This window comes from Fringilla coelebs (genome assembly GCF_963513975.1).
Source record: "Fringilla coelebs genome assembly, chromosome: 2".
NCBI classification, from domain to species: domain Eukaryota; kingdom Metazoa; phylum Chordata; class Aves; order Passeriformes; family Fringillidae; genus Fringilla; species Fringilla coelebs.
In genome coordinates, this window is record NC_140029.1 from 116,594,316 (window position 1) to 116,618,548 (window position 24,233).

The 24,233-nt window shown below is 54.5% G+C and overlaps 1 protein-coding gene across 2 annotated transcripts in view; it reads left to right on the plus strand.

Annotated features, from left to right (window-relative positions):
• Window positions 1–13,598, plus strand: part of SLCO2B1 (solute carrier organic anion transporter family member 2B1) — a 30,546-nt gene extending 16,948 nt beyond the window's left edge. For both annotated transcript variants that reach the window (XM_084226587.1, XM_084226586.1), the window contains exons 8-15: window positions 3,265–3,373; window positions 7,198–7,362; window positions 8,491–8,683; window positions 9,512–9,668; window positions 10,916–11,076; window positions 11,645–11,709; window positions 12,706–12,826; window positions 13,053–13,598. In XM_084226587.1, coding sequence (XP_084082713.1) covers window positions 3,265–3,373; window positions 7,198–7,362; window positions 8,491–8,683; window positions 9,512–9,668; window positions 10,916–11,076; window positions 11,645–11,709; window positions 12,706–12,826; window positions 13,053–13,227 — 1,146 coding nt within the window. In that variant the 3' untranslated portion in view covers window positions 13,228–13,598. The remainder of the gene's footprint in view (window positions 1–3,264; window positions 3,374–7,197; window positions 7,363–8,490; window positions 8,684–9,511; window positions 9,669–10,915; window positions 11,077–11,644; window positions 11,710–12,705; window positions 12,827–13,052) is intronic.
• The last annotated feature ends 10,635 nt before the right edge of the window (window positions 13,599–24,233 follow it).

The following is a 24,233-nucleotide window of genomic DNA, read 5'->3' on the forward strand; positions in this document are numbered from 1 at the left end:
ACCATTCCTTGGAGTTGTGTCCTGGGTTGTGAGGAACTCCCAGCACTCTCAGTTGCTGTGTGGCCATAGTTTAGCTCATGCTTTGCCATGTGCTGGTGTTGCTGTATCCCAAGGCAGGCAGCAGTATTGTCACAATATTCCAGTATTCCTGGCACACAGGCTCTGCCTGTCCTGCAGCTCTGAGGGTGACAAAAAAAGGAACTGAAAGGGGCAAAGCTGCCCTCAGAGACAAAACAGACACTTCCAGGGATGCAGGGAGCGCCACAGCTGCTCTGGGCACCCTGTGCCAGGGCCTCAGCACCCTCACAGGGAATAATTCCTTCCCAAAATCTCACCTAGCCCTGCCCTCCCTCCTCTTAAAGTCATTCCCCCTTGTCCTGTCCCTCCCTGTCCTTGCAAAAAGTCCCTGTCCAGCTCTCCCAGGGCCCCCAGTAGGTGCTGGAAATCGAGGTCCTTCTCTGGAAAAAGGTAGTGTGATGCTCTGGGTGCCTCATTAAAGCTCCAAAAGCACTACCACAGGCAGCCCAGGAGCCCAGGGCACAGTCTGAGGAACCAAGAGGACCAAGTGGCAGGACAGGCTACAGGAATCCTGCTCTCTACAGCTGGATTTTCCCCAGGGAGCTTTAAAGGCAGGCACAAACAGCAGCTAAAAATAATCCTCCCTTGTGGTGGAAGCAAGGTGTCCCTCAGCTGGTTATTTTAACACTCCTGGAAATAGGGTCCCTGGAGGGACCCACCCCTGCTGGAAGAGGCATAATGAAGTGTTTGTAGGGAGCCTGACCTTGTCAAAAGGGAAATAATTCTTTCCCAAGCCATGAGGCTTTACACTTCGTTTGTCTAATATGAAAATAACTTCTCTGACCTTACTTTTCAGCAAGCTGGGAGTGCCAGGTTCTGTTCACAGCCAGAGGGAAACTCTGCAGAAACCTCAAAATAAACAAAGAGAACCTCTCTGTCACAGAGCAGGTCATTTATCCCTGTTTCCAGGGGTGTATTTGGATCAAGCCAGCCTGCTGGCACCTCTGGCTGCCCTTCTCACAGGTGCAGGAGCAGGTGGGGAGAGCAGGAGCTGCCAGGGAAAGCTGCTTTCATTTTCCCTTCCCGCAGAGCCCCGCTCAGCCATGCCCGGATTTATTCCTGTCTGTGCAGGGAGATGGGGGATTTCCCCCGGCCAAGGTCAGGTTGGGGATGCTCTTCCTGATGTAGAGTGTGTGGCAGCTTCATTCTCCTTCCCCAAAAGCCTGTCTGCCTCCTCAGCCCCCTGAGGGTGGGAGTGATGCCAGTGGACTCATGGAATCATGGCATGGGTTGGGTTACAGAGACCCTAAAGCCACCCCTGCCATGGCAGGGACACCTCCCACTGTCCCAGGGTGCCCCAGGCCCCAGTGTCCAACCTGGACACTTCAGGGATCCAGGGGCGAATAAAAATGCAGATAAAATCTGATTGCAAAACTGTGAGATGCAACGAGTGGCACCAAGGAGCTGAGTCCTTTAAGGATTCATCCAGGGAAATCCAAGTGTGGGGACATTTTGCAAGCTGAGTTTGTTTCTCCTTGGCAAGATGCTGGGGCAGGGCTGAGCAGCCAGTTCGTGTTACTGCACCTTCCAGCTGCAGCTTGACAAATTTCTGCTGTGAGAATGCCAAAATCCCCCGTGGCAGAGGCACAGCATCCTTCTCAGGGCTTGGGCATCTCTGATGGTGCAGCAGCACCATTCCAGCACCATTCCAGCATCATCCACAGCAAGCAGGCTGGATTCCTGCTTTTCCTTCTGCCCCTGCTTTCCTTCAGCCCACAGGAATGTATTTCCTGATCCTTTCAGGCAGCAAAACACCATGCCAAGGCAAGGGCAGCACAGGGAGAGGAGCTTCCCCCCTCCATGAGGGCTTTGCTCCATGTGCAAGCAGCTGAGCCACGGCAACATGGCCTGCAAGGGTCACACACAGGGACATCCCAGACTGTGGGATCTGGGGGGAGCTGGGGTTTTGTCTGGATGTGCAGGCTGTTGGCTCTCAGAAGTACAAACAGCTGGAAGCTGAGGAAGCCACGGGCAGGAGCAGCTTGAATGTATTTTTGGAAAATGCTGCAGTTTCAGAGCAGAGAAGAGCCCCTGTAAGGCAGTTGAAAAGTGAAAGGGGTTTTATCTTTGCATTTGAAAAATGTATGAAAGCCTGAGCTCCAGCAATTCAAAACAGGAAAGGAGTTCATTGCTTCTGCCCTTAAAAAGGGCAGGTGGCAGCTACAGCACAGACACTGTGACCTCGCTGCTGTTTAATGAGCACTCTCATTTCAGAGCAGAGGAGTGGTTTCAGCCCAAGAGCTGCTGTTTCCTCCTGTCCATTACAGGTCTCTGATTGCTGCTGAATGAACTCATTTGCCCAGCTCAGGTCAGGGCTCTGAGCTGATGGGGTGGCAGAGCTGTAAACACTCTGTGGCTTGCCCTGAAAACCATGCTGCCCTGAGCTGTGCCTGCCACTCCACAGGCACAGCAGCACATGTCCAGTCAGTGTCCCCTGCTCCTGTGGCTCCCATGCAGATCCTGCAGGGGATCAGACCACATCCCAGAAATGCTCCTTTGGCTTTTGCTGCTGTGGGGCATTGGACACCCTGAGGGAGGCTGCCATGGACCTTCCCTCTCCGAGCCCTCCAGGGCTGGGAACCCCACACTGCCCTGGGCAGCCTCTTGCCTTAGGAGGTGACCAACATTTTGCCTCCATCCCAGACCCCTTCCTTGCCTGGATACATTTCCCTCTTACAACTGCTGCCTCTTTCCTGCCCAGCAGCTTGTGAGGGAGCACAGAGACATGGGGACTGCTCACCCTCCATCCAAAGCTGTGCTGCTGGGGAGCCAGGTGTGTCCCTTCTTGGGTGCCTGTGCCCACACACAGGGGTAGAACAAGCTCTGGGGCACAAAACCATCCCCTAAGGGTGTCCAACAAAGGTTGGCACCTCCTGAGTTTGGCACCTCCTTTCCCTGCAAAGGCTGGCCCCTCCTGACACTGTGCCTGGGGAGTGGCACAGCTTGATATTGATGGAGTGGGCTCCACCACTGTCAGGAGAGGTGGGAAAGCCCCTCTGCAGCATGGGAATGTGTCTGGATTCTGTCAGCCCCACTGGAAACGCAGAGGTGTGGGCAGGGAGCACAGCTGGACACGACAGGGATGGCCGTCCTGGGCTGCTGTGTGTCAGGGTCTGGGAGAGAAAAGCCAAGGCAGGGGAAGCTGTGGCATGACGTGTGCAGTGACAGCCTCTGGTGTGTCCCCAGGTGGTGAGAGGGAAAGACAGAAGCAGCAAGAAGAGGGAGGACATGCTGAGCCAGCTCAGGCCGAGGTCCCAGCACACGGAGAGCCTCTCCCTGATGGAGTTCATCAGACGTAAGTGAGCCAACACCCCTACACGGACAGCAGCTCCCTGCTGGCACACACCCACGGCCAAGCTGGGTCATGCCAGGCTGCAGTGCTGCCAGGGAACAGGGATGTTCCCCTGTGCTCAGCCCAGCTCCTGGATCAGCCCTTGACATGCACCTTAGGCTCAGGGTTGGGTTTAAGCCCCCTGCTCCCTGCCCACACTGCCCTGCTGCGCCTCCTGCCAACCAAAGCACCTGGCCTTGGTCACTCTGAGGTCACATGCCTCCCCTGGCAGTGCCCAAGGCCAGGCTGGACAGGGCTTGGAGCAACCTGGCACAGTGGAAGGTGCCTCTGCCCATGGCAGGGGGTGGAATGGGATGGGCTTTGAGGTTCCTTCCAACCCAAATCCTTCTGTGACTCTGTGATCTATGGCTCATGTAGGCAGTAGGAGTCAGAGGCCAAAGTCCCACCAAATCCGGGCAGGAAGGAGGGGTGCTAGCCGTGGGGCTGGAGCAGGGCCATGGAAAGGGACAGACCCCTTCCATCAGAAGGGTTTGGGAGCTGCTCTTGCTCAGTCCTCAGGCCATGGAATCAGGAATCGGTCCCACAGCAGCACTGGCAACTTCTCCTCCCCAAAATGCCTCATCAGACTCCCTCCTGCAAGGCTGGAGATGCTCTCCAAGGCAGGCTGACCTCCTGTCCCACTGAGATCAGCCAGTGCTGCCTGGGGCCAGGGTCTGGGCAGTCAAAGCCCAGAGGAAGATCTAAATCCAGTGCAATTAAATTGTTTGGAAATGAGCGGGCTCTTTATGCTGAAGGGGATCAGCTGGGCTTCAGTCTGTGGAGGCCTCTGCTAATGCTTGGGTTGTTTAGGCTTTTTAAATACTCTGCACTTTGGCAGCTACTTAAGAAAACTGACCCTCTGAAGTCCCTCCGTGTCAGCTTCCTCTATATTTCCCAAATATTATTCCGTTAATTTTTTGCAAATTCTCCATGTTCTGAAGGTCAGTGCAGGGCAGGCACAGCCAGGCAGGCGTGGGCAGGCTTTTCTCCCGCTGGTGGCAGCGTTTGCTGTCAACCTAATGCTCAATTAGAGGAGGCAGTCGGGGGTTTCTTCCCCCCCGACCTTGTGGCACTGTCATTTAGAAACCTGTGTGATGGGAGAGGCTGTGTGGGAACAGATTGATGGTGCTCAGATGGGATTTTCACACCAGCACTCTGCTCTGTGCCTCCGAAACACGAATCAAAATGAGCTCCCTGCTCCCAGCTGCAGCTTTGGTGCAGGGCTGGATTCAGCGTTGCTGTGTCAGGGCTGTGCTAATAAATCCATTATTTCTCAGGGTTTATCACCCAAAGCCCAGTTCTGAATGAACTGAAGTGTCTGGTTTATGTGAGGAGAGCAGCCTTGCTGAAATCACCGGCATCTCTAATACAAAATTCTTTTTAGAGCCAGGAACGGGGTGGCAGGTAGTGTGTGATGGTTACCTGGGACAATTTGGGTCAAGCCCAAAGACTTCAGGGCTGGTTCATCTGCAAGTCCTTGGAAAGAGAATTTCCTTCCCATTTCACCACTCTCCTGCTGGTTTTGTTTCCCCTCTCTGTTTCTCTTTTCACTATTATTTTCTGCATGATAATTTATGGAAGCAGCATTTGGAGATGAGATTCTCCAGCCTGGATCTCCTTGGAAGTGCCCCAGGCCAGGTTGGACAGGGCTTGGAGCACCCTGGGGCAGTGGGAGGTGTCCCTGCCATGGCAAGGGTGGCACTGGATGGGCTTTAAGGTCCCTCCCAACCCAAACCATTCCATGACTGTGGAGAAGGAAACCCCTTTGCTGTGTCTTCTATTGCTTTGGGGATACCCAGAGAGAGAAATCGCTCTTGTGGCAATTTCTGCCGTGTCCTGCAAGCCGAGCAAGGGCAGCTTGGAGCCTGTCCATCCCACGAGGTGCTCCTGGGAGCCCCCTGAGCCTCCCTGGGCAGGCTGTGAGGGGCAGGTGCAGAGCCCTGGAGGCTGTGTCTGGGCAGGGAGGGCTTTGCCAGCCCAGGAGCACCACCAGGATGGGGCTGTGTGCAGGGTAAGGGTTAGGCCAGGCTCTGGGGATGCTCCAGCACTGAGGTCACTCAGCCCAGCATGGAGCTCTGTGTAGACTCGGAGCTGGGCACTGATCTTGGCTCTGGCACAGACACTCTGCATGACACCAGCTTGCACCCTGCTCCTCACACTCACAAACTCCTCCCAGATTCCTCCTGCTGCAGGCATAGGGTCTTCCTGCAGTAATGGAAAAAGTAGGATTTAGCTTGCCTGAAGTCATTTCCATTGCTAATTTCCAGGCTTCTGTTGAAAACACCTGGGAGGATGTGCAGATTCTGCTGCACATACTGGGAATTAGCCCATTAAAGGTGATCTTCAAAGCAATTGGAGCGCTGCACTCGTGACTCGTTTGTTCCTCTTATGGTCCCTAAAGGCAGTTTCAAGGATATTTTTTGTTTATTATTTTAAAGTTTCCACTTGTTTTCCCTTTCTGCCCAGCTGCTTCTCTGGAGCTGCAAGGAGGATACAATTAGGGATTGCAGAGGATGGAAATCTTGCTGCTCCCACCATGAAGTGGGGACCTGCTCAGCTTTTCACCTCTGATCTGGGGTGTGTGGTTTGACTGAAAAGCCCAGAGACCTCCAGGGAAAAGGAAAAAGGACTTTTTGATCAAAGTTCCCCACAAAAGGCTGGGTTGGCTCTCAGGAGATTTTTCAGCCAGCAAGCTGAGATTTCCTATCTGCAACATGGCTGAGAAATTCCAGGAATACCCTTCAAAAATCAGGACCTTTAGTAGTACTTAAGAGCAAAACCATCTCCCCCCTTGGGTTCACAGTGGTGTGAGGCAGCTCCTTCCCTCTCTGCTGACTGCCAGCCTCCAGAGGGTCAGCATTCCAGGGTCCCTGGCCATGCTCTCTCCAAGGACCTGCTTTTGCAGCTCCCTATGATTTTTGGCTGCTTGCCTGACCTGAGGGCAGAGTGCTAAGCTGGAAGAGCCATGCTGCCATGAAGGGGAGCTGGGGACATGGGGGACCCCACTGCACCCTCAGAGAGTCCTTTTGCTCTTCACAGAAGATTTAGGACAGCCAAAATCCATCCCCATCTGGGGGCAGCTCCCAGACAAGCCCGAGGGAGATGTCCCCAGCAGGGCTGTGCTGGAGGAGATAGAAAGATTGTCCCACTTGTTTGTCAGCTGCTGAGAATTAACACCATTAATTTATGGCAGTCCTCTGCATTAATCCTTGCTGTTAATTCCTTATCTCTGCTCCAGCATATTGGCTGCCCTAGCCCTCATCTGGGAGACTCATCAGCAGTTTGTTTGGAAGTTGCCCTTTGCTGCCAGCCCGAGCAGGGGAAGGCGGTGGGGGAGCAGCAGCAGGAGCAGAAAGTGGCTCTGGGGTGTGCAGGAGGGGGACATCACTCCAGGAGGGACAGTGGCAGCTCCCAGCTGGCACCGTGGGGCACCCCATGTGCTGAGCAGACTGCCCACCTCTCCTGCTCAAGGGTTCAGCCCTGAGGCAGTTTGCTGGAGTGTTCCTTGGCTGTAATCAAAAAATGCACTTTTTCATTGTTTCATTTTTTCATTGAAACTAAAAGGACACTGAAATTGCAACCGCAGCAAACAAATAAATTAACTTCTAATGACTTCCCATCCACTTTTGTATTTGTTTTAGCAGCAGCTCTGCCAGAAAGCTGCAAGGAAAGGGGTGGAACGAGATGAACTTTGCAGTGCCTTCCATCCCCAACTCTTCTGTGGCTCCCTGATCAGTATTTGGCTGTGGCCCTGCTCCCTGTGCAACAGTGGCCCCTTGTCCTTTCAGGTTTCCCCGTGGTGCTGCTGAGGAACCTGCGGCACCCCGTGTACCTGCTGGTGGTGCTGGCTCAGGTCAACATCTCTGCCATGGTGGCTGGCTTAGCCACCTTCATGGGCAAGTTCCTGGAGAGGCAGTTCTCCCTCACAGCCTCCCTGGCCAACATGATCATTGGTAAGTGGTGCCGAGCTCTTGGCTCCTTAAGAAACCATCTAGAAATTAGGAATAGTTCCTCTGGAGTAAAGCCTCCCTCTCAGAGAGTTCAGAGATCCTGCCACAGAAGTGTTTAAAACACATTTTTGAGCAAGCAGCACCTCAGGGAAAGAAGTCTCTGAGGTCTGAGATGGATAAATCAGAATAAAATGAGCAGAGCAGACTGGCAGAGCCAGGGCTGAGAGCAGCAGGAAGGTTAAATGCTGAAGCAGTGCTGTCCTGCCCTGATGTGCCCAGCTGAGCTGTTCCCAGCCTTGATTTACCCTCTGCATTCAAGTCAGCACTGTGCTCCGTGGATGAATTTATCTGGCCTTTGTGCTCACCACTGAGTCTTGCTTGGCCTTTTTCTTTCAGATCAAAAAGCTTTCTGTAGCTAGAAATTCCTTCCTTGCGTGGGTATTGAGGGGCTGAAAGCAACCTTCCCGTGGATTCTCAGCTGAATTAAACAGTTTGCATGTCTCTAGCTGAACTTTGGTCTCCTCCCAAAAAATGGGGGGGGTTTATGTAAATGGGGTTTTATGTACAAGGGGTTTTACAACGGTGACCACAGAAATGGGCACAATCCTGCTCTGCATAGAAATTAAACATCCTCCCCAGGCTGACTTGGTGCTTCTTCCTGTCAACACTGAAAAATCACATTTTGCTGGGTGAGGCACAGCTTTCCACTGCTCCTGACATCTTTCACCCATGGATCCATGAGGCAGCCAGTTTGCTGTGGGATCCTTTTGAAAAGCAGCTTTTTCGTAGCATTACTCCACCAATCCCTGCAAAAACCTTGGTCCCTTCTGAACCAGCTGTGCTGAAAAATAGCAATCCAACAGCAAATCCTCTGGGCCTTTGCTGTGAGAAGGGACTGGCACAGAGCAGAGATGGAAAGCAAGGTACAGTAACAGGACAAAGGGGGATGGCTTTAGACTGGGTGTTAGGAGGGAATTGTTCCCTGGGACAGGGGGGAGGCAGAGAAGCTGTGGCTGCCCCTGCATCCATGGAAGTGTTCAAGAACAGGTTGAATGGGCTTGGAGCAGCCTGGATGCTGGAAGGGGATGGGACTGGGTGGTGTTCCCTGATTGCACACCTGCCTTTCCCCAGGTGCTGTGAACATCCCTGGGGCCATGGTGGGCATCGTGGTGGGCGGTGCCATCCTGAAGCGGTTCCAGATGTCCCTGAGGCAGTGCAGTGCCCTGTGTGTGCTGGGCATGCTGCTCTGCCTGCTCACCGCCTTTCCCCTGCTCTTCCTGGGCTGCCCCACGCAGAAGGTGGCCGGTGTCACCCACTGGGACAGGTACCACAGCTCCTGGGCTGGGCATGGGGGTATCCAGGGTGGGCACACCCCAGCCACAGGCACATTCCTCAGGGTGGGCGCCAAGCAGAATCCCCAGAAATGGGTTTATTCCCTCACAAGAAGCAGCTACTGGAGGTAAACTAAGAAAATCTGAGTCCTCTGTGTCCTCGGGTTTAGGGGAGAAAAAATACTGCTCGCCTTTGTGACTTATCCCACACATGGTGGAGTCGTTTCAGCTTTATCTCCTGAGGGTTAAAACCTTTTTAACATGAGATTTTTAGGAGCAGGATTATAAAAGTTAGAGCAGTGAGATTTCCTACTGAGAAGCAAGCGTGGAAGTTGAAGTAAACACCGTTTTGGCACAAACAGGACAAGTTTTCATCTTGGAAAGCTTGGTGGATGAATAATTCAAATTCAGGCAGGGGCCAGCCCTGGGATCCCACCATCCAAGCTGTGGCAGCTAAATGTGGGCAGGAGCTCCTCATGTGCCCTCGAGGCTTGATCTAGGTCTCTGAATTCCCTGTTTAGTGCCCTGTGGTTCCTGCTCTCAGGAGGAACCTCCCTCCCTCCCTCCCACAGTGTTGCAAGAACCCCAAAGGCCAGGTTTGGGACCAAGTATGAGGGCAGTGGGTGGCTCTGGTACCCCGGTGTGGTCGGGATGCTTTGCCAGGCAGAGCAGAGGTTTGGGGTGATGCTGTGATCCCCGTGGGGAAGGGCTCCTTGTGCAGTCAGGTGGGTTTTGCTGATCCCAGCGTGCACAGCCAGTTTTCTCTGTGAGATGCACGGGGGTGATGCCCCATGCCTGCATTAACCCTTTCCTTGGCCCAGCTCTGGCTCTGGCCACCACACCATGGTGTGCAACGCGCGGTGCCGCTGCCCCGAGCGCGGCTTCAACCCCGTCTGCGGCTCCGACGGCGTGGAGTACACGTCCCCCTGCTCTGCTGGCTGCAGCAGCCTGGCCCTGCGCCCTGACGGCTCTGTCCTGGTGAGTCACAGCTGGCCACAGCTGGCCCTGCCGGCCCACTGGGCTGCCCTGAGTGTCTGTGGGACAGGGGAGTGGAGTGCGGGCTCACAGTGCAGGGCTTTGCTCCTGCCTTCCTCTGCTGTCGGTTGTTCTGGGCTCCCCTGGGCCTGCAGGCAGTGCAGCTCAGCAGACCCACCTGAGGAAACCTGTGCCACTCAAAGCCCGACCTGCAGGTCCAGTGGCTTTCCTGCACTCTTGGCACAGGGTGTGATGGCAGCGGGGAGTTGTCTGGGCAATTTGCAGCAGTGTTTTGTTAATTAGAGGCGCTTCATTTTGATAACATTGTGCTTCCTGCCAGAGCTCAGTCCCAAATGTGCTTTCCTGCACCCCCACGCCTGCCTTTTGTACAGCAGATCCTTTCCAACTGCTTTTTTTCCTCCTCAACCATGCCTCTCTCTTCCAGCCCTTTCTTACCATTTTCGGCAGTACAGGGACCTGTGGCACTCATTGCCTGCTGCCTTTCCTGTCCCCCGGTTTCCAGGAACCCTCCCAGCCTGCAGAAAACCCTGAAATTGTGTGCCCAGCTTTGCTGCAGCCCTCCCAGAGGGCACCGTGAAAGCTTGGATGTAGGAACGAGGTTTTGGGAGACCCCGAGCTGCCCCTGCCTCTGGGATCGCTCTTCTGCAAACTGCCACCCCCTGACAACCAAAACATCGTGCTCGTGCTCATTTTATTTAAACGTCTCTTTAAAACAAAAAAACAAGCCAGGGGTTTCTTGTTTAAAACAGAAAAAAAAGAAATTGTGACTAAATTAGAGAAAAGGAAAAATTCCTCATCCATCACCCCAAGGCATCTTTTCTTTGCTATAAGGCTGTGCTAGTTATTTATGAGCCTCTCTCAAAGGTGTGGTTTTGCAGGTTTGATTTAACACTGCCCTGAGCTGTGGCTGCAGCTCTGCCCAGTGTGAAGGGGCTCACAGCAGGACAGTGCCTGGCACAGATGGCACAGCCAGGAATTCCCTCCCAATATCCCATCCATCCCTGCCCTCTGGAAAGCCATTGCCCATGTCCTGCCCCTCATCCCCAGTCCCTCTCCAGCTCTCCTGGAGCACTGGACGTGTCTCTGAGCTCTCCCCAAAGTACTGAGTGCTAATTCCTGCTAATTATTCCCAGACAAATCTTACCTGCTCTCCTTGGCTCTGTCAGCTGGCAGCGTTCCCTTCCACCTCTGGAAGCAGCCTGTGGATGTGCTCTGTCTCCTCTTTGCAGAACTACACCGGCTGCAGCTGCGTCGGGGCGCCGGGCGCCGCCAGGCCAGGGCCCTGCGGCACCGGCTGCTCCCACCTCTTCGTGCCCTTCGTGGTGCTCTCCTGCCTGGCTGGCATCCTGGCCAGCACCTCCCACACGCCCTCCTTCATGCTCATCCTCAGGTGGGCACGGCTTGGGCACCCTCCTGGGCAGACACAGGGCGTCCAGAGCGGATCTGTGGGGCAGGGGGAAGGATTTCGCCAGCTGCGGGACTGGGGGTTGAACCAGCCCTGGATGGGGATTAAATCAGCCCTGGATGGGGGTTAAATCAGTCCTGACTGGGAGTTAAACCAGCCCTGCCTGGGAGTTAAGCCAGCCCTAGATTGCAGGTGGCAGCAGGATGGAGCCAGCCTAGACTGGAGGCCAGGCTGGTGGGGCTGGAGCCCAGCATGGGTAAAGCTGAGGCACAGGGGAAAGCCATGGGGGAATCTCTGTCTTAGTCTGTGAATGATACTTCCAAGCTCTTCCTGGGCCTGGCAGGATTTTCAGGCCAGGAAAAGGCCATGGGCAGTGTTTATCCCTAATGAATGAACCCTCATCAGCTTTGGTGATGTGAGTGGGAACCCCCTGGGTTCCTTGGAGGCTGGGTTGAAGGACGAGCGTGTGGGCGAGGTGCTGTGCCAGGAAGGGAAGGAAGCATCCATCCTGGAGGGATTGCCAGAGGGCATTTTGTTCCATTTTGTTTTTCAGGAGCATCCAGCCCGAAGACAAATCATTTGCCGTCGGCATACAGTTCATGCTGCTGAGAGTTTTAGGTAAATTGAAATGTGTTAAAATACCCGCCTGGAAACTAATGGTAGCTCTTGGAGAGGGCTTTCCTAGGGCAGGGAAGGATGGGGCCTGTTTTGGGGAGGCTGTGGCCCCTGGGCCTGTTTTTTGGGGTGGTTGTAGCCCTGGGGCTTGTTTTGGGGTGGCTGTGGCCCCTGGGGCTGTGTTTTTGGGGGTGTTGTAGCCCCTGGGGCCTGTTTTGGGGTGGCTGTGGCCCTCGGATCCATGGTTTGGGCTGTGACCCATGAGGCTTTGGTTCGTGCTGTGGCCCCTGGGGCCATGATTTCAGGATGTCTGTGCCCAGGGCCGTGTTTTTGGGGTGTCTGTCACCCCTAAGGCCTGTTTTCAGGGTGCCTGCGGCCTCCCAGGTCCACAGTTTGAGCTGTGGCCCCCAGGGCCTGTTTTCAGGGTGGCCACGGCCCTTGGCTCCATGGTTTGGGCTGTGGCCCCTGGGTCTGTGGTTTTCGGCTGACTGTGCCCCCCTGGGCCCTGCTTTCGGGGTGGCTGTGGCCCCCCGGGTCCACAGTTTGAGCTGTGGCCCCCAGGGCCTGTTTTCAGGGTGGCCACGGCCCTTGGCTCCATGGTTTGGGCTGTGGCCCCTGGGTCTGTGGTTTCGGGCTGGCTGTGACCCCTGAGGCCTGTTTTCAGGGTGGCTGTGGCCCCTGAGGCCTGTCTCTGGGGTGGCCATGGCCCCTGGGGCCGTGGTGAGGGCTTATGGCCTCTGGGGCCTGTTTTTGAGGGGTCTGTGGGCCCTGGTGAGGGCTGTAGCCCCTGAGGCCTGTTTTCAGGGTGTCTGTGCCCCTCGGTGCCTGCTCTGGGGTGTCTGTGGGCCCGGTACCTGTTTTGGGGTGTCTGTGGGCCCCGGTGCCTGCTCTGGGGTGTCTGTGGGCCCTGGTACCTGCTCTGGGGTGTCTGCGCCCCTCGGTGCCGGCTCTGGGGTGTCTGTGGGCAGGGCGGGCCGGGCTGACGCTGTGCTGTTGCAGCCTGGATGCCGGGCCCGGTGCTGTACGGCAGCGCCATCGACACCAGCTGCGTGCTGTGGGAGAGGCGGTGCGAGCGCAGGGCAGCCTGCCGATACTACGACAACACCCTCTTCAGGCACAGGTAGGGACGGACAGCGGGACGGGGACAGCGGGACAAGCCCTCTGCCGAGCACCGGGAACACCCAGGGACGCTCCCCGCCCCCTGGGCCATGGAGGGTCGCTCCAGGACGGCTCCCTGCTCTGGGGCAGAGGCCGTGCCTGGAACAGGCTCCCCGGAGTCGCAGGGATGCTGCTTGGAGCTCGCAGAACATCCCTGCTGCCCTGACCCGCCGTGTCGGCACCCACAGGTACCTGGGGCTGCAGTTCTTCTTCGAGGTGGGCGCCTTCCTGTGCTTCGTGGCCGTGTATCTGATCCTCAGGAAGCAGGAGAGGGAAGCCAGCCAGGCAGAGCAGACGAAGGCAGAGCCGGAGAAGGAGAAGCTGGCGGGAAAGTCCACAAAGAGCCCGGAATCCAAAGTGTGACAGCGAAATGTGGATTGTGATCCGTGCCGGGGAGGTGAATCAGCCCACAGCCGAGCTGTGCGGGGTGGATGCTTGGAGTGATGGACCCGGGGCTGCTTCCTGATCTCCCGGCTGGGATGGAGTCTGCCTGCACTGCATGGATCCATCCACACGTTGTTCTCCTCCTCGGGGGTGCAGCTTGCTCCTTCACGTGGATTAGTCCTCACTCTTCAGCCCCTGGACTCTGCAGCCTCCTGTGTTTGTGTCCTGCAAAGCAGTTTTTCCTGCTGACCGTCTCAGTGATGCCAGCACTGAGCAATAACCATAAACCTGAAGGGTTTTTTTTTTTTAAATAAATCATTTTTAATAAATGGTTTTGTACTGAACCCGCAGATCTCTGTGACTGATGTTTATAATTCTTGTTTTCTGTGTTATCAGCACTTATTTTCTGATGGTCAGTGCTTGAAGCACGTGGGAGTTCAGGTGCATCCCTGGTTTGCAATTCAAGAAGGAATTGCAGAACTTTTCCCAGGATCAGAGGATGAGGTTGGAGCCCTCTCCAGACTGCGTAGAGCTTGTGGCTAAACCATCTGAGCCCAGCTGCAGGCAGCCCTGGGCTCCCTGAAGGGGGTTCTGTCTGTAATTACGGGGTGGAAGTCCAGCCTGGCCCTATTTTGGTTCAGCTGCCTCTGTTTCCTGCATTCTTCCCATCCTGGGGCTCCTTCCCACCCAGGAGTGAATTGTGTTAGCCATAGCCACTGGGTAACTTTGTCATTTTTGGCTCCAGGATGGAATTTAGTAGAGAAAACAAAACTTGTAAGTTCAACCCAAACATTCAGAAAAGAAAATACACAGAGGGGAAAATTCCCTCCCTCCTGCCACCCTGGCAGATATCCTCTGGGAAGGGCTGGGTGTGCAGAGAAGGGAAGGGAGCAGGCCTGTGGTGAAGTGACTGAATTTAGCTGTTTCCCCAAACTGTTTTCCCAGCCATTCTGAGGGACCCAGTTACCTCAGCGCAGACTGGGAGGTGGATTGGAATTTTTTAGGGGTTTGGGTCGGGGTTTTTTTCCTATTTTTGTGCAGTGCCTTGTGTTCACTGAGCTGAGAGTTTACAGCCGTGTTCAAGGAGTGATGTCTGGCTTCAGAGAAGGTTCTGGAAGGCAGAGGAGTGTGTGGATGTTGCAGGGGTGCAGTAGGTGCAGCCATCCAGGGAAGGGCGAGTAGCATTTGCTGACCACGACCTTTGGAAAGCCAAAACTGGGAGAGTTTTGCTCCATCCTCTTTTCCAAGGCACGGGCGGGCAGCAGCTGTTGCTGCAGCAGCAGGAGAGGGATGGGGATGAGGTTCTTTGGGCAGGAGCAGGGAGGAGGAGATGGGGTGTTCCAGCTCTTTGCAGCCCAGGAATCTGCGGCATCCTCGGAGAAGAAGGTTCTTTCCTGGCCGAGCGCAAGCCTTGGATCCCAGGCGCTGTCCTGCCGCGCTCAGCCGAGTCCAAGGTACTTTCCACACCACAGCAAACAGACAGCAGCACAATGTTCTCCGTGCGGCGTGGGAAGTGGGGAGCTGCAGTGCGCTTTGCCAGGAATCTGCCACGGATTCCATTCTTTGCCGTGGAAGTGTGCAAGCCCAGGCTGGATGGGGCTTGGGGCAGCCTGGGGTAGTGGGAGGTGTCCTTGCCCGTGGCAGGGGGTGGAAGGGGATGAGCTTTAAGGCCTTTCCAACCCAAACCGTTCCATGATTCTCTCCCCTATCCTACTGGAGCCCCCCAGGGCCGTGCAGCCTTTCTGAGAGCCCTCAAGCCACTGAAAGCAGTGGTTCCATTTACAGAAAGGAGGGGGAAAGGGGATACCTGAACCCTTTCCCAAAATAAACTGGGATTTTAATTGCCTCTGCTGCTGCTGCAGGTGGCAGGCAGGCTGCACATCCCTCTGCTGCCCAGTTGGGATCCTGATGGATGCACAGGGGCCTGGAGAATGGCCTGGCCAGCTCACTGCCAGCCCCTTCTCACTGCTGGGCTCAGGGCTGCACGTTCATTTTCCACCTGGAAAACCCCCATCACACCACAGAAAGGTCTGGCACGGGCTGGCACAGCCTGAATTCTTCCTTCCCTCATTACCCCTCCAGCAGAGGACAGATCCCTGGGGATAACCATCCAAGGCACCTGCAAGCTGTGTCTTAGCTCTAGGCCTCTGCTTTTGCTCTGGTAATTTCCATCCATTTGGGCTGGAGTTTCTAAAAAGAGCAATAAACCCCCATTTCCCCATCCCCTCCCCTGTGCTCTTTAGGAACACGGTTGAAAGGGACTGGCTTGCCAGGGAGGATGAAGGAGAGGCGGTTTGGAAAGGCTGCTCGCACAAAGCCCAGGGAATATGAAAGGGCTGGCAGCAGCGAGGGAGCAGCAGGAGCAGTGTTTGATGCAGAGCAAGGGGCAGGCAGGCAGGAGGGCTGCAGAGAAAGGAAGCAGAGGAAGGAGCAGCAGCATCAAAATCCCACCTGTGCCGTTTGCCAGGCTCTCCCCAGAGGAGGCATCCCCTGCAGACGGCCTGAAACAGAATTTACAGAGCTCTGAAGGGTACAGCTTGGGCACCAGCCAGGAATTGTACTGGGGGGGTTAGCCCGAGCTAATCCAGCTGGGCCAGAGCTCATGGACTTCCTGGAACTGGAGCACTGGATGTTTTCATGCAGCACTTTGTGGTACCAGGGGTCACAGACCTGGAGGCAAAACGGTGCCTTTAGGGCTGGTAAGAATTGCACAGGGTCAAGAGGAGGAATTAGAACTGGAGGGAAGGACCCAAAGCACTTACAGAGCCAAGAGCTGCTTGAGAGCCCAGCATAGCTCCCATTTCTGTGGAAAAAGAGCAAAGCAGAAGCTCTTAAATCACCCTTGGTGTGTTCAGCTCAGCCAGATCTCCCCCTGGAGGGCTCCTGCCCACTGCTGCAGCTAGACCCAGAGGTTTCTCCTGCTTTACTGCTGGCTTTCCAGTGGATAGGGATGGTCCCAGGTGGATTCTAAGGCTGTTTACAGGGGGCCAACAAAACATGAATCAAAACCCACTGAATGTTTCTCCTAAAACTCACTGGAGCTGCCTCTGGCAGCCTGAAATCTGTTCCCAGGAAATGCTTGCTGAGGAGACATGGTTTGCAGCCACAAGACAAAGAATTGCTGTGGCTGGGACTGAGGCAGAGCTGTGGGTGCAATCCAGCCCCCAGGCTGGGGAAGAGGAAGGCAAACAATCCAGAGATGTTACACAGAATTCAGGAAAACCTGGGAAGTTCCCAGAGGAAGGCCGAAAAGACAAGCCAAGGAATCACTGAAACGCTACCAATTAAAACCACAATTCCCAGAAACTGGAGGTTTCCAGGGATCTCAGAGGGGGAAAACAGAGCAATCAGGCAGATCCAGACCCAGCTCAGAGCTGGTCCCTGGAAAGATGCTGAGGAGGTGACTCATGCACGTGCAGTCTCTGGGATAGGGGTGTCATGGACCGTCTCACGCAGATCTCACAGCAAACGTTTCATTTCTCCTTCAGGCAGGCACCTGTCCCACCTGGGCAGCTTCCTTCCTGACTGAAGGAAGGATTTTGACCCTGTCCCACCTTGTTCCCATAAACCAGTTATCAGCCAGATGGAATTATGCAGAGAAGAGGAAAAGAGGAGAAAAACCAGGCTTAATTGGAAAGCTTCAGCTCCAGGAGCTGCAGGTAGTTTGCTGCCTGCCCAAAAGGATTTATCTACAAGAATCTCACCAGGGTCTGTCCTGTCTCTAGGACTAATCAATATTTTAATTAATTACTTGGACGATGAGAGAAGCAGGAGCTAATAAAATTTCTGCTTACGGTCGTGAGTGCTTTGGAATGGAATCCAAATCCTTCAGAGGAGATTGGAGAAATGGTGTGAAATGGATAATGCAGGGATTTACAAGAGCAAAACAGTGGTGCAGGGGAAGGAGGGCTGGGGTGCAAAGTTTGCCCTGGGAGAAAGGGGATGTGGCAGCAGCTCATCATGGAGCAGAGGAGTTTTGTACCCATATTGTCCCTTTAAATTAAATTTGCATTCACCACAGTTCTTTGGCTGTCCTGTGAGGGGAAGATATGACCCCTTGCACTAGGAGGCATAAAATTATCATCTCCCCACGTTGCTGAATTGAGTAAGTTTCCTGCTTATTGCCAAGTGCACCTCCTCCAGTTGAGCCCTCTCGAAGGTCCAAGCAAACAGAGCAGAGTAAATCAGGAATTATCTCCTGTGCTTAGAGACAGGTTGAGTAATGATTACTCCTGAAATATGGAATTCATCTCTGGGGCTTAATGGACTTGCAGTGGAGCTGCAGGAGCCAGCTGCTGAGGGTTCTGACGTGCTTGTGGACAGGGAAGAGCATCCTTTACCCTGCAGAGGTGATGAGAGCTGGCGCTGCTCCCCTGCCCCAGCCCAGCCTCATCTGGTGCTTCCAGGCTGCTGAAGGACAGAAGTGCTTTCACACAGCACTGATAAAGGATTTTAATCCCTCTCCCCTCACTTTGCAAGTGAGAATGGCATTTGCTAAAGAGAGCAGAACCTGAGGTGGTTCCAAGCTCTGCACACTGGTGCAACCTTCTGAGCAAACTCAGGAAAAAATAAGTTTCCCTGGGGAAACTTGCTATTGGATTCTTCTTGCTCTCACACCTGCTGTGAAAAAAGGCTTCCCTTTCCACCCTCCCCATGTCCTGTTTGTCCCAGTGCCATGACCTAATCACACACTGGGCACTGAATGTGTCCAAATTGCACTGAATATGTCCATTGCAAATGAAGCCGTGGGTCTGTGTGCTCATCTTTCTTTTCCCCCCGATTTCTTTGGACAGCAGCAGTGCTCTGGAGCACGGGCTGGGCACCAATAATGAGATATCCCAAAACCTGTGGTCTGGGAGATGGGAATTGCCTGTATGTGAGAGCAGTGCAGGAACAGTAAATCCAGGAGCATGGGGACGGCATGCTGAGAAATGGAGACACTGTTGGTGGTAATCAAACTGGGAACACTGGGGAAACTCAATTCCCAGCATGCCTGATGGGGTACAGCCCCCACAGCCCTGGGACAGGACAGATCCACGAGGATCAGCACCAGAGGAAGGAGATGGCAGCAGCTGTGCCTGACTCACAAAAGCCAAATTAAGATTTTAAGGCAAAAGGCACGAGCTACACACCCCTTTCCAACAGCTATTTGTTATTGCAAACAAAGAAAGATGGAAAAGCCTGGCTATTTTGGAAGCCTGGCATCATCCCTGGGATGGTCCTGAGCAGACTGAGGCACACTGGCCTTGGCAGAACTGTGGGTGGCAGAGGGGGACTGGGGGAAATCCGGGAGCAAGAGCCTGGAATTCAGCGGGACTAAAGGACGTGTCCCTTTCCTATCCCAAGGGCCTCACACTGAATCTTGCTGCATTGCTCTCTTACACCTGGAGCAGAAGGGGCACAGCCCACTGTCCCCTCCAGCAGGGAGGTGACACCTCCAGCTGTCCCAGGGCTGGGCTCACCTGGCCTGAGGATGTTCAGGCACACAAGGGTTTCTCTGGGCCCTGCTGGTATGACAGGCAAGCCTAAAGGAAGTCACAGCTTTCCAGTTTCCAGGAAACTGGGGGAAAAAAATAAGCCTGTGGTTAACAGCTGGAATGTCGATCCCTGAAGTCCCAGCTGCAAAGTTTCCTGCATTTCTCATTCCTCAGGGGAGCCTTTGCAGATGCTGTGGGAACAGAGGATGCCGGAGGGAACAATGACTAAAACAAAGCTGGGAGTCTGTGCAGGGAACAACATCCCAAAGGGGTAACCCCGATCCCCTGGGCACCACCCCACTGCCAGCCCTGGCCGTGCCCCCAGGGTGCTGCTGGCACCCACCCCTTTCCTGAGGCCAGGAGACATTCCAGGTGCATGGAGCAAAACAAAGATCAAAATAAAGCCCCTCCTGGTGCTGGTCTCAGTCCTGGGAGGCGCTGGAAGCTTTCACACACACCTCGAATCTCCTCTGGCCCCCACAAACCTGCAGCTTTAATTTAGAGGCAGCTCTTGAGCCAGAGGACCCCACTCGTGCTCTGGGTATGGCTAAATAATGGGAAAGGAGGCAGAAATCGGGCAGCAAACATGCATATTAATAATGAATAGGGCAGGAGAAGTAATTGAATACAAACAAACAAACAGAGGAAATGAAGAATCATCCACCCCCAGCACCCCCAAACCCCAGGAACAGCCAAGGGCTGCTGGACCAGGCCCTACAGACAGGAACAGGCACAGCAGCCCTCCCAGGGCATGGGCTTGGTTCTCTGCACTTAAAATAAAAATACACCGGGTCGGTGGGTGGGCAGAGAGATAATCCCCATCAGAGGGCACGGGGGAGAACAAAGCTGCGCCCCTGCTGCAGAGCAGGGTTAGCTGGGGTATGGGGAAGGAATCCTAACCCTGCACAGGTTACCCAGAGAAACTGTGGCTGCCCCTGGATCCCTGGAAGTGTCCCAGGCCTTGGCAGGGGTGGAGCAAGGTGATAGTCAAGGCCCCTTCCAGCCCATGAACCCCAGAGTCTGTGATTCTGTTCTATGATTCTCACAGAATCACAGGACCACAGGGTCACAGGGTCACAGGGTCACAGGATCACAGGATCCCCCCTCTCTGGACAACCTGTTCCAGTGTTCCCCACCCTCATCACAGAAATTCTGCCTTGTTCCTAGTGGGAACCTCCCTCCTTTAGTTCAAAGCCACTGCCCCTTGCCCTGTCCCTCCTGCAAACCCTGTCCCCACTTCCCTTTGCGGCTGACTGCAGGAGTGGGAGCCCCTCACCAGGGCCCTGCTCCTGTCCCCACGCTGTCCCAGGATGTTTCCCCGCTCCCTGCAGGGCACTTGGAGCTCTGCCCCGTGCTGCTGACCCCAGCAGGCTCCGGCAGAGCTGGTGGGGACAGGAAGGAGCTCTGCAGGTGGTGTGGCTGTCACGGCCGGGATGGATGGGGCGAGCATCGCTGATCCTCTGCAGCGCATCAATCAAGCCAAGGAGAAAGGGGAACCTTCAAGGGGATGCCAGGCAAGTCAGAGGAGGGTGGGAAATAGCACCAATGTCACTGAGGAGCTCAGGGGGCACACACTGGCTGGGGAGCCCAGGGACCCTCCTCCTCTCCAGAGCCCAGCTCCTGCTCACCAGGACCACGGCAGCTTTGGGGAAAGCTGCCGGACAAGCTTGAAAAGGACCTTTTGACTGTGCCTCCTCCCTCCTCTTCAGCCAGGCTCCTGGGGGCTTTGTCACACAGCCCTCAGCAAGTGGCCCCCGTGCCCTCACATTCCTCTGGCTGCTGTGGTGTAGTGCAGAGAGAGCTCTGGGGCTTTAATTCTAGGATTAATAAATGATAATTCCACTTCCACGCTTCTCCTCTGCAAAGGGAAGAAGCGAGGTGTAGGATTCCTACTTTCTGAGGGGGGAAATTCTTTTTAAAAAGTTAAAAAAAGAAGAAATGAGATGCTTCTGTTGTGGCTGCAAGTGCTGGCTCCCCTGGGAATCAGCTCCTTCCCAGTCACACAGAGACATCCCAGTAATGGTTTGGGGCTGCTGCTCCTGGGGGCAGCTGCTCTCTGCCACCCAGCTCCCTGCACTTCGTTCCCCTCAGACTCCTCCAGACACAGCAATAACAAGTGAACTCCAAGTCCCGGAGCCAGGAATAAATCATGACACGGGTGACACTTGTAATTGAGAGTTTCTTAATTGCTGCGTTTGATTAAAGAGAGCTGCCGGCTTTGTGCATAAAAGGCAGAGACTCCAGAAACCCAGGGTAGGAAGAAAAGAGGATAAGAAGATGATGGGAACAGAAAAACGCGAGATCAAGGAGAAGAAAGGCTCAGGAGAAATCTTGTTGGAGTGCCAGAGATAAGGGAGACAAAAATAGAACGAGTGGTTTCACTTGTGACTACATCCATGTTTATTTCTGCCCTTTTGGGGCAGAAATACAGGGATTTGTGCTCTCCTGGTGTGAAATGCAGCAGCTATTTAGCACCACAAAGCACCAAAGATAAAGGCAGCATATCAAAAAGAACTAAAACCAACCGGGAAATTGCTTTTTTTGTTGTTGTTGAAATAAGCCCAGGGAAATAGGAAAACCTTTCATTAGAACTTTGGTGGCTGCTCTGCCAGGAGGGCCGTGCTCCCAGCAGCCAGGAGCTGCACCCCGGGAGTGCCAGGGGTGGCTCCTGCCTCTGCAGCTCCTGCGAGGCCAGGGACACATCCCTGTGCCTCTCAGGGAGCAGGGTGGCTCTCCTCCCCAGGCTGTCCTCCAGGGATATTCCCGACCTCTGCAAGGGGCTCGGGGGGAAATCCAAAATATTGATTGCAGGGAGACAACAAGCACAGAGGAAAGAGCAAGAGGAATCCCTTCTTGGAGGGGAAATTCCTTCCTGGGGTGTTACTCCTTCCTGTGAGGCTTTTTGCCAGCCCAGGTGGGCAAAGCTCAGCGAGCAGAGAGGGTCCAGCTTGAGGAAGAGCACAGGACATGTGCACTCTTCTCAGCCTTTCCTTTCCTCCGGTCCATCATTTTCCTCATTTCCAAAGGGGTTACACAGAGCAGCAGCCTGGCTCTGTCCTGCTTGGATGGGTGTGGATAGGAATGGATGTTTAAAGGCTGCAGGGGTGAGCCTGGCTTGGGTAAATCCTCCATCCTGCACAGCTTTTTTTCCAGCTCAGATGACTTTTTTGTCTTTGCATGAACTCCTTAGCCCCGACTTCATTGCTCCCCAGGTGGAAGCTGGAGGTTTGGTGACACTGCAGGAATAAAAATACTCCATTTCCTCCCCCTTCCATTGCTGTCCTGGCTCCAGCCAGCTCTGAGCAGGTCTGCTCTGAGTGAAAATAATACCTCTGCTCTGGGTTAGTGGGAAGAGAGGAGAAGGAGAAATCCTGGTGCGGCAGAGGCTGCTGGTGCCTGGGCACTGGGCCACGCTGGGGCAGGCCAGCTCTGACACTGGGGATTTCCACAAACAAATGCACAAACAGTTCCAGCTGCAGCCAAAATCTTCAGGAGCCCCCTGAGAGGCTGCCTTGGGGCTTTCAAGGTACTCTCAGTGCACTACAAAAGCTTCGCCTGGGAGGAAATTGGACCCTAAGAAATCTTTGCCTTGAGCTAAAATAGCCTGAAGAGTGTAAATTTGGGATACTCTGTAAATAGCTTTTTTCCCCTTCCCTTTAAAAACTCTTCAAATACATGATGCAGTTTTAATGAAAAACAGCTCCCCAGTAATAATCTGCAGCACAGGCTCATGAAATTTCCAGACTCATTAATTTAGAGAATCATCACCAAAAACAAAAAAGGGAGGGTTTGATGATTTCTGAAGATTTCCTTTGTGAGCAGAGAGTCAAACTGAGCTGCTTTGTTCCTACAGCTCCCAATTGCTTCCCACTGATGGGTTTTTTCCCCCACAGCACTTGTGTCTGTCTCTCTTTAAGCTTTGACAAATGTGAGGGCTGCTGGCACAGACAAATGGTGCATCACACCCTTGGAAAGCTCAGAGCATCTTCATTTTGTCCCTCCTGTCACAGGTCCTCAGCCTCCCTTCCTGTGACAGCCGTGTGCCCAGGAGTCTCAGGGCTGCGTTTGGAGATCCACTGGTCCATGATCCTTCTGGGAGCAGCATCCTCCTGGCCTTTCCACACCTCCAGGGTCTTGAGAAAGATGGGGACAGACATTTTGGTACGTCCTGTAGTGAGAGGACAGGGGGGGAAGGCTTTAAACTAAAAGAGGGATGATTCAGGATGACTCAGACCAGATATGAGGACTTTTATGCCAAGGGTGGGGAGGCACAGGGTGCCCAGAGAGGTGATCCAGGCTGCCCCTGGATCCCTGGAAAACATTCTGGGAGAGGCTGGGCAGCCTCTGAGCAGCCCGATCCAGGGGAAGGTGTCCCTGCCCGTGGCTGAGCTCTCCCAGGTCCCAGAGAAGGCTGTGACTCCAGGAATCCTGCCCGCCGCAGGGCAGGAGCTGTACCTCCCTGTGCTTTATTTGGCCTCTCCCGGTGTGCCCAGACCTGCGGGTGATCTCTGCAGGGCTGGCAGCGACAGGAGGGGACAGAACAGCGGCGCTGCTCCCCACACAGCCAGGGCTGCACTGCCGGGTCCAGTTTCAGCATCTCAAGGACAGCCCAAGGGAGCTCAGGTGACAGCAGTGAGAGCAACCCGGGGCCAGCAGAACAGGAGCCATGGGAAGCAGTCGGTGTCATTGGAGAGGAGACAATGGCAGCGTTCAATTATGCAAAAGGTCATTGCCAAGGGGGAGCACGGAGCTTGCAGGCACGGCCTGGGATCGCAGCAAGGACAGCCAGGCTGGGACAGCATTTCCAGCTCCCAGCACACAGCCCGGGGCTGAGCCGGGACACAGACTTGGACAGGGACTTCTGCCTAAATGAATTAACTACAGGGATTAATTAGTGCTAATTCAGAGCCTCAGCAAGGGTCTGTTGGGCACAGAGGGTCTTCCTCCCCTGGGCAAGGAAGGATCTCCTAGTCCCAAGTAAGGAATCTCAAGCCCTGGGAGATGTCCCTGCTCCAGGGAGCGCTCCAGGAAGGCTCCCCAGGCCCTCACATCTATGGGATGAAGCAGCTGGACTGTGGACAAATTGCATCCCATGGGAAAAGCCAGCATGAGTCTCCTGGTACCCAGAACTGCCTTTATTCCTGGTAAAGGAAAAGTAAAGGTTTATTATTGCTAAAGGAGTCCTGGAAAAGCCCTGGGATTTGTGTTATTCACCTGATCTGTGTTCCAAGCTCTCACACCCCATTTCCCCCGGGTCACTCTCCTGCTCTGGGAGATTCCTGGAGGAATTCTTGGCTCAGACCCAGCTGAAGCCTCCAGGTCCCTTAGAGCCAGGCTGCTGCTGGTTTGAGAGGTGCAGTGCAGAGCTCAGACACCGAGCTCTCTGGTGCTCCCCAGCCTTGCTTTGGGCTGCTCTGGTCCCCCAGACCCCAGACTGGGCTGCTCTGTGCTGGGGGGGAAAACTGCCCAGTGAGAGAAATGAGGATTTGTCTTTCCAAACCAGCTGTG